The following is a 17862-nucleotide window of genomic DNA, read 5'->3' as shown; positions in this document are numbered from 1 at the left end:
TTTTCGTTTCTTTCTTTTTTTGGTGACAACAAGCATCATTCGATGTAACGCTATGTCGATATAGCAAGGGGTAAGACTGGAAAGACTGTCAAGGTCGCGTATGTTTTTTCTCCTGTCCCTGACACACAAATCCGAAATGAGTTGTCTGCTGTTCAAGAACGGGCAGGGGAGGTGTAACATAGAAGACCATGAACTGAAAACAATAACTGTTTCCAATCGTACACGTATTCTAATACTGAATAAATACGTCGATTAAAGGATACTATCAATAAATTGTTTCCTTATTACATTGTTTCGGTTCTTATTAACATCAAAATTATATACTTCCTATAATGTTTTGTAAAGAAATGTATGGGATGGGACGGGATTCGATGTGGTGTCAAAATAATATAATAACTACGAGTCCACCACTCTATCCACCTAACCACGGAGGCTACGTAGTGATTGCTCTTTTTCCTTAAGAAATAATCTTCATAACCATGTTGCGTATCGCCTCGAACCTTAAGGTAAGAGTTTTTCTGTTTAATTCTATATTTTCGTATGACGTCTTAGTTACAGAAGCTAATTTGTATTTGGCAGGCAATCTACACACTAGGTTTTAACCAATAAATACATTTTACTCCACTATCCAGTTCCTTGATCCAACTCCTCAACTCCCCTACTTAATTCCCTCAGCAATCGTGATCTGCTACTGAAAAAATCCCTAGAAATCATCGTTGCCAGTATACACAAAACCGAGCATAATTTTGTTTTTTTGCTTATATCTTTATTATTTTATTATATTTTTTGGAAATATCTTCTTAGATGGATTGCTTTCTATTATCTCCACTGAATTTTACCCATAAGCGTAAGGAAAATGAAATAAATACGAAAAATCGTGAGTTATAGTATACGCGCATTTTTTTTATGCGCATGTGGGTACCTAGGCTTACTAACTGTCGTCTTCTGGTTGATATGATACGTGTAAGTTCGGCTGTATCTGCTGAGTGTTAAAGAAATTTCTGTATTTCATGAGTCTGTATATTAAAATCGTCTTTAATAAAATTATATCATTTGAGTTTGCAAAACGAAGCTTAATGAATATTCATTCAATGCTTAATTAATATTTATAACTAGTTAATTATTGTGAACAGTATCTGACCTGAACCAATGAGATACATCATTACCTAAAAGCCTGGTCGCAAATACGTATAATGAATCCTTGAGCTTCCTGAATAGAGATTGTTTTAGTATTTCGAGCATAAACATAATTGGACATATGTTTTATTATATTATGTGGTTACAACATATATATCAATTGTTCTGAATATACACTAATAGAAACAAAAAGTATAACTCCACTATTATCACGAAAATGTTTAAAACATGATTTTCATTTTTAAAAGTACAATACAGTTAGCAAATGAAAATAATATTTTATTACAAATATTTACGAACTAGAAATATATATACAAAATATATACATAATAAACACATAATAAACACATATAATAACATAATATTTACTACATCGGAACATATGAATATACAGTAAATATAAGCTGGCAAGTTCAAAATAGTGACGTCACATCGTTGGGAAAGAATATTCTGTGCTACCTTTGATCAATTTATGAAAATGCTTTGTTGTTCCTTGCTCTTTTCCATAACAGGAAATATTCGAGTAACCAAGAAAGAGCACATACCATGAAAAGTCCAGACAATACATGAATACAGAAAGAATAACTTTCTGTATAATCTCGTATAACACCTGAAATGAGCAAGAAGAAATATTTGATAAATATCTTCAATTAGTACAATTATACACGTTCTTACAAGGAACGGACATGAACGTGTCATCTGGATTTCCGAATCAAACCTAGTCCATTCGATACACATAACGAAAATTGTTCATACACAAAAAAATTAGGTACCATGGACAACCGAGTAAGTCCCTGGGACCCATTAACCCTGTTAGTATAAACAAAATCGTAGAGTCGTAGTGAAATAGCTATTGCATCAACACTGTTCATTGGAAAGTCATGGTTTCTCGTAGTTCATTCTCTTCAGCATGAAACGAGCTTTCCAGGACTGCTATGTATTGGCACCCATAACATACCTGAACAGGGAAAATTGGGAGAATGTCACAAAAATTCCCTCTAAAAGTCCTTCCTATCAATTTTGGACCCCTCTAGAGTGGCCCCGGGTAAAAGCACACAATCCAAATGACACGTTCATGTCCGAATGACACGTTCTTGTCCGTTCTTTGTTAGTTTATTACAGAAGATATTTATTTATCTGATTTTACAATTTTTACACAAAACCTACGTGCACGTAAGCGTAATGCATTCTTCAACATTAACTAAAATCTTATCATGTCAATCTTACTCTTCAGTGCTTTGTTCTTGCTTTAAAATTTCGAAATACTATCTCCAGCTACTACCTTTAGTAACTGTTGTTATAAAGGTAACCAAGAAAGTTCTATCGCTTTTTCACCCACCACCTTCGAAAATCGATATTTCGCCTAAGAGGTATCTGGAAGATCAGTTCAAATCCCTACTAGAGGTGGAAAATGCACTTGATGCTTTCTTCGCTTCACGACTCACCAAGTTCCACCGCAATGGAATCGATGGCTTTCCAGAACGTTTGCAGAAAGTCGTCGATGCTGATGGGGACTATTTTTTTTATCTTTCGGGTACGTCTTAGTTGAGATGTCGATGTTCGAAGGTGGTGGATGAAAAAGCGACAGAACTTTCTTCGTTACCTTTATAGTTCATTTTCCTTAGTAAGATATGGGCACATTGATGCATTTCTTTCGAATTTTGAGAATTGTATTTTGGCAACTCCTTAAATTTGGAAATTGTAAAAAAAAAAAAAAAAAGATAAATGTTCTCTAGAATTCGAAAATATAGCTCTCTAAATTTGTGTGGTCCTGCTCATCCCCTTATGTGGGTAAAACATTGTCAAATATTAGTATTGACTCGTGGACGATTATTGACTTAATGTATCTTCCTGACGAGAGGGGTCCATTCTCTTTCATAAGATATACATTAAGCAAAACCTTTAAGGGTTGCATGTCGGTAAATTAATGTTTTCTTCTGAAAATTAGGGAGGTATATTGGCCCAACCCTTAAATTATGGATTTGTTATAGAAACAAATTTGGTAAATGTTCTCTAGGACCAAAATATGCATTTCTGTAAATTTGATTGGTCCTGCTTATCCTCTTCTAAGGGCACAAATTGCCAGAAATATAAACGTTAAGTAATACGTCATACCATGTAGTAGATATTGACGTAATATATCTTCTTTAATAAGGTTTTGACATGTTGGTATTTTATAGTTGAATACAAGGGTCTTCTCTCTTTTATGTGACATGAGTACATTGATGTTCCCTTCTCACATTTTGAGAGGTTACACAGGACCTTCCCTTAAATTTAGAAACTATCAAGAAAATATGAAATTTGGTAAATCTTGTTTACGACAAAAATATATAATTCTGTAAATTTGGATGATCCTGTTTAATCCTTCAGTGATTACAAAAAGCCAAATATTAGCATTGCCATGTTTTGCCACGTGCTTGGTTATTGACCTAATTATCTCCTTAGATGAGGCTTTACTAGAATATATGGTTATGTGGTTGAGTAGAGAGTCAATTTTCTTTTTATAGGATATAGGTACGCTGATGCACTTGTTAAATTTTGGTAGGGGTACATGGGCCCACCTCTTAAATTTGGGAATTGCTAAAAAATAAAATTTTGTGACTGTCATATCTCTATCTATCTAACTATGTATGTAAATTTCAATGGTTCACTTGTTCCCTTGTATGAGTAAACCATTGTCAAAATTTAAATTTGGGGATTTTGACCTCATGTAAGATAAGATATTTTATTATATCAGATGATAATATGGATGAGTACGGGAGATAATGTAAGGTCGTTGTTGGAAAGTTATCTTTGTTGAAATCTGAGTAGTTGATCGCTATCTCCAACTTCAAATTTTGGGTTTGAAAAGTGCTTTTTGATTATTGTAACCTATTGATATACATTAACAATTTCACACTTTGAATCTAGTAGTTATGACTCATAGTCTAACAAGATAGATTTGCGAAGTTCCCCTCAGGATTCGTGTAAAATTGGTTCGAATGCAAAGTTCTCCGCAGCCCAATGTGTATTGCACTAATTTTAGCGGCCCATACCGGTAATTTGAATATTTACGGGCCTTGGTATATCCGGAATTCAATCATACACTACTATTACGCTCGAAAACCAAATTGCTTTTAGTTTCTTTAGATATAACTGGACATGAATGTGTTATATGCGAAACAAATTGGATCAAGTACTGCTTCTCTGACACATGTTACCCACCTCGGCCGCCATCTTGCATCCGCCATATTGAATTCAACCTACGGTTTTTCAAATGAGAATATTTGCAAGTGATACATCAAATTCGTGTACAATTCTCTCGGAAATTCATTGGTCTAGTGATTCTTCTGGTAGCTTGTTCCGTTTGCAAGTTATTGTATGTTAAATGTTAGACACTTCACGAATATGGAATCAAATAGAAAGTTGTGCAGAGCCCCGTATGTATATGTAACCTTTTACGTGATTTATTGTTGACGAAGTACTCTCTGAACGTAGATACGGAATGGTAGGTCTTCACTCAAATCTGGTCATATCTGGATTTACATTAGGCATTTTGACCGTAATACGACACGTCCTTGTTATAGTGTAACATGGAAGTAATAACAGTCACTCAAAGAAAGGTACGAAGATTATGACACTGATGAGTTTGTTTATACGTACAGTATTTTTCCCGTTAGAAATTGTTTTGATTTGTCAACATCAGAAACGTAAGCGTAACTGATATTACTCTACAATGTATATTCGGGAAGTGAATGGAGGAATTTAACATGCAATACCTTCGAAACGGTACAAGCTACGGTAAAATTCACTACCCCAGTGAATTTCCGAGAAAATTGTACATGAATTTGATGTATCACTTGCACTTATTCCCATATGAAAAACCGAAAGTTCAATCGAATATGGCGGCAGAGATGGGTAACATGTTTCAGAAAAGCAGTACTTTATCCAATTTGTTTTGTATATGCCCACACTCATGTCCAGTAATATCTAAAGAAATTAAAAACAATTTTGTGTCCGATCGTAATAGTGGTGTATGATTGAATTTCGGATATATGAAGGCCCATAAATATGCAAATTACCGGTATTAGCCACTAAAATTAGTAAAATACACATTGAGCCGCTGAGAACTTTGCATTTGAATCAATTTTACATGACTTCCAAGGGGTTACTTTGCGAATGTACCTTGTAAGGTCACTGTTGGAAAAGTTATTCTTGGTGCAATCTCCTAATCATTTTCAAATATTTGTTTAAATTTTAAAAAAATGTTTTTGAAAAAGTTTTGTTTAAATTTTTGATCAATGTTTCAAAACTTCTTATTTTAGTTTGAAAATTTTTAAACCTTAATGTTGTAGTTGCGATTCAAAATTTAAAGTCTTTGATGGAAAATTTTAGGACTTGAAATCTGATAGGTAATTATTAAAACTTATTGATGCAGTACAACAATTTTACACTTTGAACTCTGGGATTCATAGTCATGATACATAGTCTAAGATCATAGATGTAGTTGAATCATTGAAAAAGGTTTACTTGTTAATCGAATAGGTGAAAACTGGATAAAGTTTGACGGTTACACATTTTCTTTCGGAATTTCGAGCGTGGATTTCTCCATTAAGCTTTACATTAGGAAGTATGTTTTAAGACCAGAATTTGAAATCCGCATTTCATATACATATATAGCCTCACACTAAACGAATTAAGGTTTAACAAGGAAAACTAATATCTGAATGCTATTAATATTTGCTTACCTACTAGAGGGCCCATTGTGAGGGTAATGATACCGTTAATAACCATATACAATCCATAAGCAGCTGGAAATCTTTCAAGGCTGCAATACTCCGCAATAGTTAATGATTGGTTAACGATCATTCCTCCTCTTAGAAATCCACACACTGCAGATACAATTGCTATGGATTGAAGATCATTGAAGAATACTATTGCTGCCAAGAATAAGGCATTGGTAAGTTAATAACATTTTCTCTCAATTTTATAATCAAAATAGCCATAGTTAGATTTAGAATTCCCAAGCTACCTGACCATACGAGACAAAAAATAATGTCTTTAATGAACTTATGTACCCCGGACAAACAACGCCGAGCTGCTGACCTACTTTACCTATATAAGATTATCAATGGTAAAATTTATTGTGAATTTTTAATATCACAGATTAACTTTCGAGTTCCTTCCTGGCGAACTTGTTCTCTTAAATTGCTGACTTACGTGACACTAGATTATCAATTGTAAAACGCTCGTTGTTTTATAGACTAGCGCATGATTACAATACTGCTAAGAGGATGTAATATTTTTACATCTGAACAAAACTTTAGAACTCACTAGGGAAGGTCGCGGAATTTTACTCTAACTTCATATCGATACTATGTTCAAACGACTCGTTTTTACATAAGAAACAATTACGCAAACGGAGAAATCCTCGATCATAAACGTGTTTGAATTACAAGCATAAAAGGTTCAGAATTGAGCACATTTTGCTAGTAGTCTGAAGTAACTATTTTTATCTTTTTTTTTTTTTTTAAATATATAGATATACACTTCATTTTTGGTATTGGGGGTTTCGTGGGTTCCCAACACAGTGGTGAGTCAAAACGTACGCATTTACAAGGTAAGGACATTTATTGCAGTGAAGGGTAATCGCGCCTTACAACTTGCAAATTGCCGTCTGTTTGGCACACCGGGGCGATAGGCGGATGAAATTATTTGCCACCCCTATTCGACTGTATTGTCATTCAAATCTTTTTCTGTGAGACCACCTTCAAATTGAATAATGACATTTGACTCCGAAACGCTTGGCCGCAGAACTAAAGTGAACGGAACTCCGCATCTAGTCGGCTTCTGCTTATGCATTGTAGAATACGGTGTCTAAATATCTCGTCGCTAGACATTATTTTGTAAAATTTTTTAACGGATTTTAATATCGATTGTTGGAAAATAATGGCCAAATTTCAGGGAATATTTTACAATATTCGGCAATAAATGTGAAAAAATATGAAAAATGAAATTTTAAGTTTTACGTCCCACGTTATGCCAGCTAGGCTAAAGGAGACGGTAATAATAAGAAATGAATGGCATGACGGAATGAAGAAAATTAATAAATATAACATGACTAAATTAATAAATATATGAAATTAATAAATATAAGAAAATTAATAAACATAAATATAATAAATACAATGAGGAAACGGAAGAACCCAGAGAAAAATACACGCACACGTTGTTTGTCCAAACCAAAGCTCAATTGGCGCGAGCTGGGATCGAACCAAGAACACCATGCAACAGAAATGAATGCTCTACCACATAGTCACCGCGGCCCCACAGGCGATAAATGTGGCCAAAAAAGTAATAAAATTGGCTAGCGACAATGTATGCAAACATCAGTTTTTCCCAGAATAAAAGCCACCTTGTTCACAGTTTTGAACGCACATTCCCGTTAATCTTTTTAAAAATTTTCGGCCTACTTTGTAGCTAAATATCTTCAAATATTCCCTGGAGTTTGACCAATATTTTTTCATAATCGGCATTTTAATTCGCTGAAAACTGAAAGAAAACATGGCGAACGATGATGTATTGAAGCACTGTCTTCCGCAATGCATAAGTATGGGCCGACCGATTAGGTTCGGAGGGTAGTTCCGCGGCCAGGCGGCTGTTATGCTATGCGATCTGTTTGAAGCGCCAATTCCGCGCGATTGATTACATATGAAATACCGATGGTGTAAACTATTATTTGTATTCACTGTCAGTGCCAGCCTGTGGTGGATAATTTATTTGGTTTAACTTCATTTTAACAATAAACTAATTTTTATTTTCCACATGTGATAGCACGTAGTAGTACGCAAAATGCAAAATGTTTGCTGGACAGTTGATCCGGAAAAAAAAACACATTAGTGACAGAGCCTTGTAAGAACATATTGGTCTCACTTCTACCTACAGAAGGCAAGAACATCACAATATAGATTATCACAAAATTCCTTTGAATTACACAACGTTCTTCACTGAATTTCGAACGATTAACAAAGCCTTTGGGAGACAAATGCCATTGTTTAATTTGAAGGTGGATACACAGGAAAGTTATTTTTGAATGACAATGCAGTCGAATAGGGGTAGCAAATACATTTTATTAGCTTATCGACCCTGTGTGCCAAACAGAAGACAATCTGCAAGTTGTAAGTCGGCATTACTCTTCACCCCAATAAGTGTTCTTATCTTGCAAACTGCGTATGTTTTTACTTCATCATTGTGCTGGGCACCCAAGGAAACACTCCAATACTAAAAATAATACTTCTATCTCAAGAAATAGTCACATTAAACTTTCTGAAAAATCTGTTCAATTTTGAACTTTTACCGCTCGTAATTCAAACACGCTTGTGATCGAGAATTTCTCTGTTTCCGCAATTGTTTCATATGTAAAAACGAGTCGATTGAGCATAGTATCGATGTGAAGTCAGAGTAGCACTCTGCGACCTTCCCTAGTCAGCTAAAGAGAACATTATAAATTTAGAGGTGAACCTTCTTTGTTTGTGTTTCATTTTATTTTTTATTTTTATTGTTTGTTTTCATTTCATTTTGTTAATATTATGTTGTTCAGGTTCAGTCAATTGGCTTAATGCTGTATGAAATTCTGTAAATAAATAAATAAATAATATAAAACGAACTTTAAGGTACTTTTAAAACATTCATATTTTTTATTTCATGTCTGAATTATATTGAAAACCTAGACATAATTTTAGTATCATAGCTAAATTAGCCTACTTTGGTAACTCCACCAATAGACAATCAATATTCAAATTAATATTCAACGTTTAGGATATCGTTTATTCTTAAACAAAATGATTGTTTCTGTCAACTATAACAAAGAAGGCGGTCCAACCTCTATGTTCAGTATTTTCATGTAACATATATGTGTGTAGTTATTAATGTGGTGACTGCATATCTGCGTAAAAAAAGATCATCTACTTACATATAACTTGAGTACACAGATTTCTTGCATATACAGAATTTTCATTAAACGAATTTTGCGATGGTTTTGGAAAAATATTTGGTTCACCAAATACGTCATTCGTCGCTTGCTTTCAGCGATGTATAATAATCCACGATTTCAGGATGTCAATATTGAGCAATAGAGAGGGATACAAAGTTTGATAGTGAATGGTATAGAGAAGCACTCAGTCGTCAAGAACTCCCAGATAGGGATGCGCACGACTCGAGTCGAGTCGAGATTTAAGCCTGTCTCGACTGGTCTCGAGAAAATGTTGTCTCGACTCGTGTCTCGATTCGAAAATATGTTTCTGTCTCGACTCGTGTCTCGACTCGACAGTTTCTCTCTCGACTCGACTCGAATTCGAGTCGAGACGTCTCGAAATTCGAGTCGAGATAAAATATACGAGTTAAAATATACGCATACATCAGCCAGACCATTATCACTACCTACCTAATTGTCAGTATGTCGACCTTTGGCACGGAAAACAACGGCGACACGTCTTAGCATGCACGCAATGATCCTTGGTAGGTCGCTGGAGAGAGTTGACACCACATATGCACACACAGGTCACCTAATTCCCGTAAATTCCAGGGAGGGGGGTGATGCGCCCTGACGTCACGTTCAATCACATCCCAGATGTGTTCTATTGGGTTCAGATCCGGCGAGTTGGGGGGCCAGAACATCACTTGGAACTCGCTTCTGCGCTTATCGAACCACCCCATCACATTCCTGGCCTTGTGACATGGTGCATTATCTTGTTGAAAAATGCTATTACCGTTGGGAAACATGGTCGTCATGAAGGGGTGTACGTAGTCTGCAAGCAGTGTGCAATACGCCTCGGCTGTCATGGTGCCTTGCTCGAGCTCCACTAGACACATCGAGGCTCACGTGAATGTTCCCCATATAATAATTAAGCCGCAGCCAGCTTGTCTCCGTCCCGCAGTACAGGTGCCAAGGAGCTGTTCCCTTGGAATAGACGGATTCGCACCCTCCCATCGTCATGATGAAGAAGTTATCGGGATTCATCAGACAATGCAACGCTCTGCCACTATACTAATGTCCAGTGGCGATGGTCACGTATTTATTTCAGTCATAGTTGCCGATATCGTGGTGTTAACATTCGCACATGAATGGGTCGTCGGCTGCGGAGGCCCATTGTTAGGAGTGTTCAGTGCACTGTGTTCAGAGTAGTGTTGTGAAGGTATGGGAGAAAATGGACATTTTGGTTAAAAAGAACATTTTTTACGGTTTTCCCGAACTTGAAAAAAAAAAAAAAAAAAAACGGAAAATTTGGGTAAAATTGAAATTTTCGAATATTTTATTATATTATGCTTTCAAAATGAAAACTACTTTATATTTACTAGTTTAGAGTTAAGATAATTGAGTACTTATGTTTCTTGTATTAGAATAGGGAAATTTTGTGCACAACTCATTCAAACACTTCAAAGTTAGCACCGTGATAGAACGGATTTATGGCTACAAAAGAAACTAAAATATAATCCTAGTTAGCTTAATTAGTATAGACGCATTAAAATTATCTCGAGCAATCTTATGAAGTTCCCCCTTGCTGGCAGGGAAGTGTTAAAATAACAGGGCCAGAATCATTTTAGTTAATACGTTAAATCAAACATGTATTTTATAGAGATGTCTTCCTTGTTGTATGTAAAATTTCCGGAAATTCGGAATCCATTAAAAAATAATTTGTCTGGAAATATTGGCAAAAACAGGAAAATGTAATTTAAAAACTATATCTTGGCCAGATGCTAGTCATCTTACTTGCTGTAACATGTCTGCAGCATATGTCGAAAATCGGAACTAATTGAGACCACAGGTAGTTCGGATTTTCGAAAATGACCAAGAAAATGACATTTAGGCTTTCATATACTGTACGGTATATTCTTCTATCGATACAGTGGTTATTCAGTACATACAATAATTACAATACCATACGAAAGGCTACTTATATTTAATGTTTCTGAAGAACTTGCTCGTACACTAAATTACACTGATCTTGTAAGTCACACCTAAAACTTATAGGCCTAAAAGAAAATAAAAAAATAAAAGTATGTATGACAAACAATTACGTATGAATGAACTTTTGTAAAAACACTGACTTCATATAACGTCGACGGATACCTTATTGTTTGTTTATCGCTAGCGTTATATTAAGACAAAATGTAAAAAGCTTCTAGGGACCGCGTTCGGGTTTTTGACGTTCGGATTATCGACGTCCTACTGTATATACAATGTATTTCGTTAACGGAAAAATATTTAAAGCAACAAGATTTAATTCTACTTTTTAGTTTTCTGATTTCTGGTAAAATCCCTCTTTATTCTTTGTATATTTTTCGAATAACTGAAAAAGAGAGATGATCTTATTTACATATACCGCACAAGTGAGTAAATTTGAGCAGCGAAAAATATATTAAAGGGTTGAGTATGTGAAACTTCCGTTCGTTATTATTACAGAAGAGCAGAATACCCGTTTTTCGCACGGGGAAAATACGTTTCACTTTGGGCACAAAGGGCACTAAACCTGTCACCAATGAACTTATGGAGCCCCAATACTATGAATTCGAGATAAATATCCGTAATTTTCAATTATCTTTACATGTCACTATTCCCCCTTAGAGTACTAATGGGACTGAATTTGGATTTAAACGGCCGGAAGTGTCACTGTTCATCTCAGCGACCCCGAAAACTGTCGATTCGACACTAATATCTGTCATTTTCCCCTCTTCCTTTCCCTCAAGTTGCACCTTCAAAGTGAAATAATAAAAACCATCCCGAATCTCATCTATGTTGAAAATTTTATCGAGATCGGTAAAATTTCCAAAAATTTTGAAGCCATTAATAAAAAATAATTTGTTCGGAAATATTAGCAAAAACCGGAAAATACAATTTAAAAAATATTTCTTCGTGTGATGCTAGTAATCTTACTTGCTGTAACATGTTTGCAGCATTACACAATGTATTTTGCTAACAGGAAAAATACTTAAAGCAAACAGGTTTTAATTTTACTTTTTTAGTTTTCGGATTTCTGGTAAAATCCTCCCCCTTTATTTTTTTGTATGTTTTTCGAATAATTCAAAAAGAGATATGATCTTATTTACACATACACACATATACCGCACAAGTGAGTACATTTGAGCAGCGAGAAATATAATAAAGGGTTGAAAATGTGAAACTTCCGTTCGTTATTATTACAGACTAGCCGAATAGCTTGCATGGGGAGAATAAGTTTTATTTTGGACATAAAGGGAACCAAAACTGTCACCAATGAACTCATCGAGCCCCAAAACTATTAATTTGACACTAATGTTGGTAATTTTCAATCACCTTTACCTGTTCCCGTCTCCTCTTAGGAGTACTAAATGGGACTGAATTTATGGATTTAAACGGCATCTTCTGTTCATCTCAGGGACCCCGAAAAGTATGGATTCGACCGCCATTTTCGATCATGTATATATGTATATCTACGTTCCTTTCTCTCTCTCTCTGTCTACATATATATATATATATATATATATATATATATATATATATATATATATATATATATATATATATATATATATATATATATATATATATATATATATATATATAGTGTTTTTAAAAATAAATGTGCCGGTACGCTGGACCTCATATTGACAATGGTTAAAAAGTAGGAAGGTTTGTTGCATACCTTTCAGGGTAATAATAATAATAATAATAATAATAATAATAAGCACAATATATAGCACAATTAGCTCCCAATGTTCAGACTTCAAATCCTACACTTTTGAGTAGAACAGCATTTTCATAAAAGATAATTGAAATATATGCACGTACGCAGCAATTTTTTCGGAAGAGAAATGAAATGAAATCTTTAAGTTCTATGTCCCACGGTTGAGCTGGTTAGGCTAAAGGAGACGGTGATGAGAAATGAATGAAATGGTGGAATGAAGAAAGTGGAAGGAAACGGGAGAATCCCGTGAAAACCCACGAGCGTGATGTTTGTCCACCACAAAGTCCACATGGTGCTAGCTGGGATCGAACCAGGGACTTCAAGCACCGGAGATGTACGCTCTGCCACTGAGACACCGCGCCCCTTATTTATTTCGGATGGGCCAAACGTATTCGGGGGTTCAAATTCAATTTGAGGATAAATTATATTAGAATTTGTAAACTTGCCCCTAGAATTAGACTAAATTTGCACAAAAATCAGGATTTCGGAGGGTCCGGACCCCCAAATTCCACCCCGTGCGTTCATCCCTGTTGAAATATCTACGTTTTATAGCCTATTCCAGACAGTAACGTAAATTACGAAAAGACAGCATAATATTTTAAAACATGGTTCATAGGATAAGACATGTACTCACATGGTCCTTGGCAATTTTTAAAAAGCGACTATACTTTTTGTCACATCTGGAGATAACTACTCGCTACACACTTATACGTACGTTTAAGATTTAATTAAAATTTTCATAATTCGAAAATATTTACAGCTTTATTGTCTGCCACACCACGCAACAAATCACACGACCAATTAAATGAAAGATGCTTCATTGCTGAAAATTCATCCCACGATGTTTTAGTGTCCCCGAAGCCGAAGCCGCTTGCAAAATGTGCAGATTCACAGGATCTCTTGAGCCGCTGTGATCGGAACTTCAATCTTTTCCCGCTGTAATTGAGCACAAACTCGAGAGCGCGACGAGTTGAAGTTGCTTTCCAATGTGGGAAAAAATTTAGACAGAAAGCTTTGTTTACTAAATTGCTTTTCTCAACGTGTCGGCAAGTAACAAAAGTGACGATATCCAAAGAAGTTTCTGCCAAAGCATACAAAGAAACAATAGCACAATAGTTTCGATAACATCTGTGTGGTCGTTCGGTAGGCTACATATTCCGTAGTTTGGACTACACCTTTGGCCAAAACAAAAGACTCGTAACCTGCTTGTATAGATAATAGAATGAACATTTTTTTATTTCTGCGATTTCGACATATATATATATATATATATATATACAGGCCTGTCCATGAAAAGCGTGAGCGGGCACGAGCGAAGATAAGAACAGGTGAGCACAGGTGCTGCTAGCTTCGCTTCTTCCACTGCATCCGATAAGTGTTGCCAACCACACATGATGGCAAAAAACCTATGGCCAAGCCTGGCCAGAAATTCGCACGATGATAAGCATTGAGCAGACGCAAGCGTGAAATGTGCAGGTGTGCTCTCCCCCTCCCCATTTCGAAAGTAGTGACGCGAAAACACTGCAGGAAATAAAATTGGTACGTTTTTTGGTTGAGGAAGACGCATGATAGACGTTACAGTTAGCGTTGAAGTAACTAACAAATGAACAAGAAAGAAAGAAAGAAAGAAAGAAACTAATATTAAACATGTCATCTTACAGACATAAAAACGACTGCAAAAATCGGAAACGAATTGTTTCAGATCTTTTTAGCTTGCTTACACAATTCGTGACGTTGTATTACATTAGCACTCGGTCTGTAATTTGTCATTCGCTTCACGTTTGCTAAGTTGTAAACGCCTTTCGTTGCTAGATTGATAGGAGAACGACGGGAGGTTGAAAATAATAATAATAATAATAATAATAATAATAATAATAATAATAATACGCATTATTATTATTATTATTATTATTATTATTATTATTATTATTATTATTATTATTATTATTATTATTATTATTATTATTATTATTCGGACCAAAGAGGGATGAAAATGGGGATTGGAGGAAATTCATAACTAGGAATTGCATAGTTTATACCGCTCACCTAACATTATTAGGGTTATTAAGTGTAGAAGGCTCAGGTGGGCAGGCCATGTAGCCAGAATGGAAGAAATTAGAAACGCTTTCATAATTTTAACTGAAAACCCAATTGGAAGAAGACCACTAGGAAGACCTAGGCGTAGAGGGGAAGACAATATTAAGATGGATCTTGCAGAAATAAGAGTACAGAGTAGAAACTGGATCCAGTTGACTAAGAACATAAGTTAGTGGAAATATTTTGTAAACGCGGCATTGAACCTTCGGGTTCCATAGACCATAGAGTTAGTTAGTTATTATTATCTAAAAGAAATGTTCAAATGTTGTTAAGAGACAATTACACAGAAGAACCGAGTTTCGACCAAACACTAATTTGCCGGAAGGAAATTCCAGTGCAGTCCAGCCTACTTTAAGCGTTATCCGTGCAACCCACGTTTCATGTTCAAGACATTGGGAATAATTGTTTGTATCATTCAGTTGGAACGTTTCCTTTCGAATTTACGCTATTACAGTAGACCTACGCTATTACAGTAGGCCTACGCTATTACAGTAGGCCTAGAACATTGTGACTTTCAAAATCAGTCAGTAACTATCGAAGAAAGACAAGCGTGTAGCTTCAGTCGTTGAAATGATTTAACATTCTTTTTCACTTTTAACAAGCCACCGGCAAGCAACCAGCCAGGGACAATACATTTTTCCTTGTTAAAAAGACACTCCTTGTTAAAAAAAACAATCTAATTGCAGTCACTAACGGTCACACTTAAAAATGGAAAATCTCTTTGGCTCTCTTAATATTTTGTTTGATTCTTTGCGATCAAAGTAACTTTAAAAGTGGAGTAAGAAATACTATTCTTCCTATTGATAGTGTAATAGTGGCTTCTAATCTCCACAACCAACCCCTTGCTAAGCCTATTCGTACACACATATATGCATAAGCTAATTTTCTGGAGATATACTTAGATAATTACAAACAAGTGCTACAGTTTTTTTTCTTATCAACAGATTATCTCTTTTCCTAAAAAGTGAAACAACATAATATAACAAACTCACACTCGGATATAACAAACCCACATCCCTCTTTAACAAAAGGAAAGAAAAAAGAAGAAAAGGAACGTACATAGTTTATCATTTGATTGCTGTTACAAGTTTATATTGTCTATAGTTAACGGTTACCACATTGTAAAAAAACACTTTACACTAAATGGCAATCAGTTACCATACATACTTTTTTTTTTGGTAAGCTAGTGATTACCGCCAAGGTTGACAACACTTCCGCTCCTCTAAGGACAAAACCCGAAGATCCACGAAGCACGAACAATGGTATTTGCCCGTAGAATGCTCGTGAGCGTTCACGAGGAGAGTTTCCACTATCTGCTCGCCGTGGGCAGGGCTGTATATATATATATATTCGCCCTTCCGCCAAGTTGCGGAATTTCATTTTGATTTAAATGGCATCGGAAGTGTCATTGTTCATTTCAGCGACCTCGAAAATTGTGGATTCGACACTAATGTTATTTTCCCCTCTCTCCTTCCCTCAAGTTGAGCCTTCAAAGTAAAATGATAAAAACCATCCCGAACCTCATCTATGTTGAAAATTTTATCGAGATCGGTCTGATGATTCAAGAGTTATTAAGTTAGAAAAATAGTCACTTTGATTTTGATTGTAATAGATAATCTGTCGCACTAGAAAATATGTATTTGTTTACATACAGGATTTTGTACATAAAGTTTATATAAGTGTGTATATTATAGTGAAATTTGCCAATTGCTCTTTCTCTTAAGAAGTAATTTGGTTAAAATTCACAAAACCTCACCAGACCAAAGAGCACATTGAGAACTCAGCGAACTTCACCTGACAAGTCCTGCAGTTTCCGAAATTCTCGTGCCGAGTGTTTCTGAGTGAGTACTTTCTTCAAAATAATATTAAAAATTATAGAAAGATTTTCGAGACATTCGAGTCGAGTCGAGCTTTTTACGAGCTGTTCGACTCGAAAATTCGAGTCGAGAAATACGTTTGTCTCGACTCGTCTCGAATTTTACAAAATTTGTCTCGACTCGTGCACAACCCTACTCCCAGAACTAATTACCAGAGTATGTCTTGCTGCTCTAAGAAGGCCCTCATCAGTTAGAGTTTGTGTGAATAAATATCACGCGTGCTAGTGAAAAACAAACTGTATCATTCACAGGAAACTAAAAGGAAGTCTTTCCAGTATTAAAGGCAATCAGGGAAAGGACATTGTTATTGGTGAATTAATAGTTTTCTAAAAACTTCACAATATTGGTGAGATGGAAACTTCCTGTATAAAGAAAATATGTTTACTCAAATCATAGGTAAGAAAATCACATTTTTATGCAGAGTTGCAGCCAGCACATGTCAACTGCAGAAACAGATATTGCATCAAAATACTGCACATACTGTTTAAATTCTTAACGTTACAAATATGAGTTTTTCTTAAACTTGACCGAAAAGAAAAATAAAATCATTATTTTTTTGAATGAACCAAGTTGAATACTGATTGATTATTGGTGGCGTGAAACACATTTTGTGTATATTAATGTTAAAGTTCTCGTTTTAGACTCTGCTATAATATTTTCTCTACATGTTACACGTATGAATTCTGTTATATAAAAGTAACCAAGAAAGTTCTGTCGCTTTTTGTGGAGGTTTGTGTTCAATTGGCCCTAACACTGAGAGTTGAATGCGAATAGAGATAAGGCGAAAGTCAGTTGTTGGTGTGGGTATATCCAACGTACTACCTGATTGTGGCAGTTCAATTACACTGTGAACTTACCTAAGGACAGAGTGAACATGGGACCTTCACAGAGCGTCATAAGGGCGTGTATGCTGTACGAGTTCAAACTGGGGTCAAGATATGCTGCGGGGAGAAGATATGCTAGGGCTTTGGTGAGGGTATCGTGACTACGCGGACAGTGCAGAGGTGATTTAACAAATTTAAGGACGGTGGTGAAAAACTTGAAGCCGC

At 35.5% G+C, this 17862-nt stretch overlaps 1 protein-coding gene across 2 annotated transcripts in view; it reads right to left on the bottom strand.

The window, feature by feature from the left end:
* Positions 1-1379: 1379 nt before the first annotated feature.
* The window catches only part of LOC145680884 (monocarboxylate transporter 9-like), a 61619-nt gene continuing 45136 nt past the window's right edge, over positions 1380-17862 (bottom strand). For both annotated transcript variants that reach the window (XM_081752033.1, XM_081752034.1), the window contains 2 exons: positions 5865-6056; positions 1380-1747 (listed from right to left, as the gene is read on the bottom strand). In XM_081752033.1, coding sequence (XP_081608159.1) covers positions 1608-1747; positions 5865-6056 — 332 coding nt within the window. In that variant the 3' untranslated portion in view covers positions 1380-1607. The remainder of the gene's footprint in view (positions 1748-5864; positions 6057-17862) is intronic.

This window comes from Thermobia domestica, chromosome 3 (genome assembly GCF_964235325.1).
Source record: "Thermobia domestica chromosome 3, izTheDome1.hap1.1, whole genome shotgun sequence".
Lineage (NCBI taxonomy): Eukaryota > Metazoa > Arthropoda > Insecta > Zygentoma > Lepismatidae > Thermobia > Thermobia domestica.
This window is presented reverse-complemented; position numbering and strand designations above follow the sequence as displayed.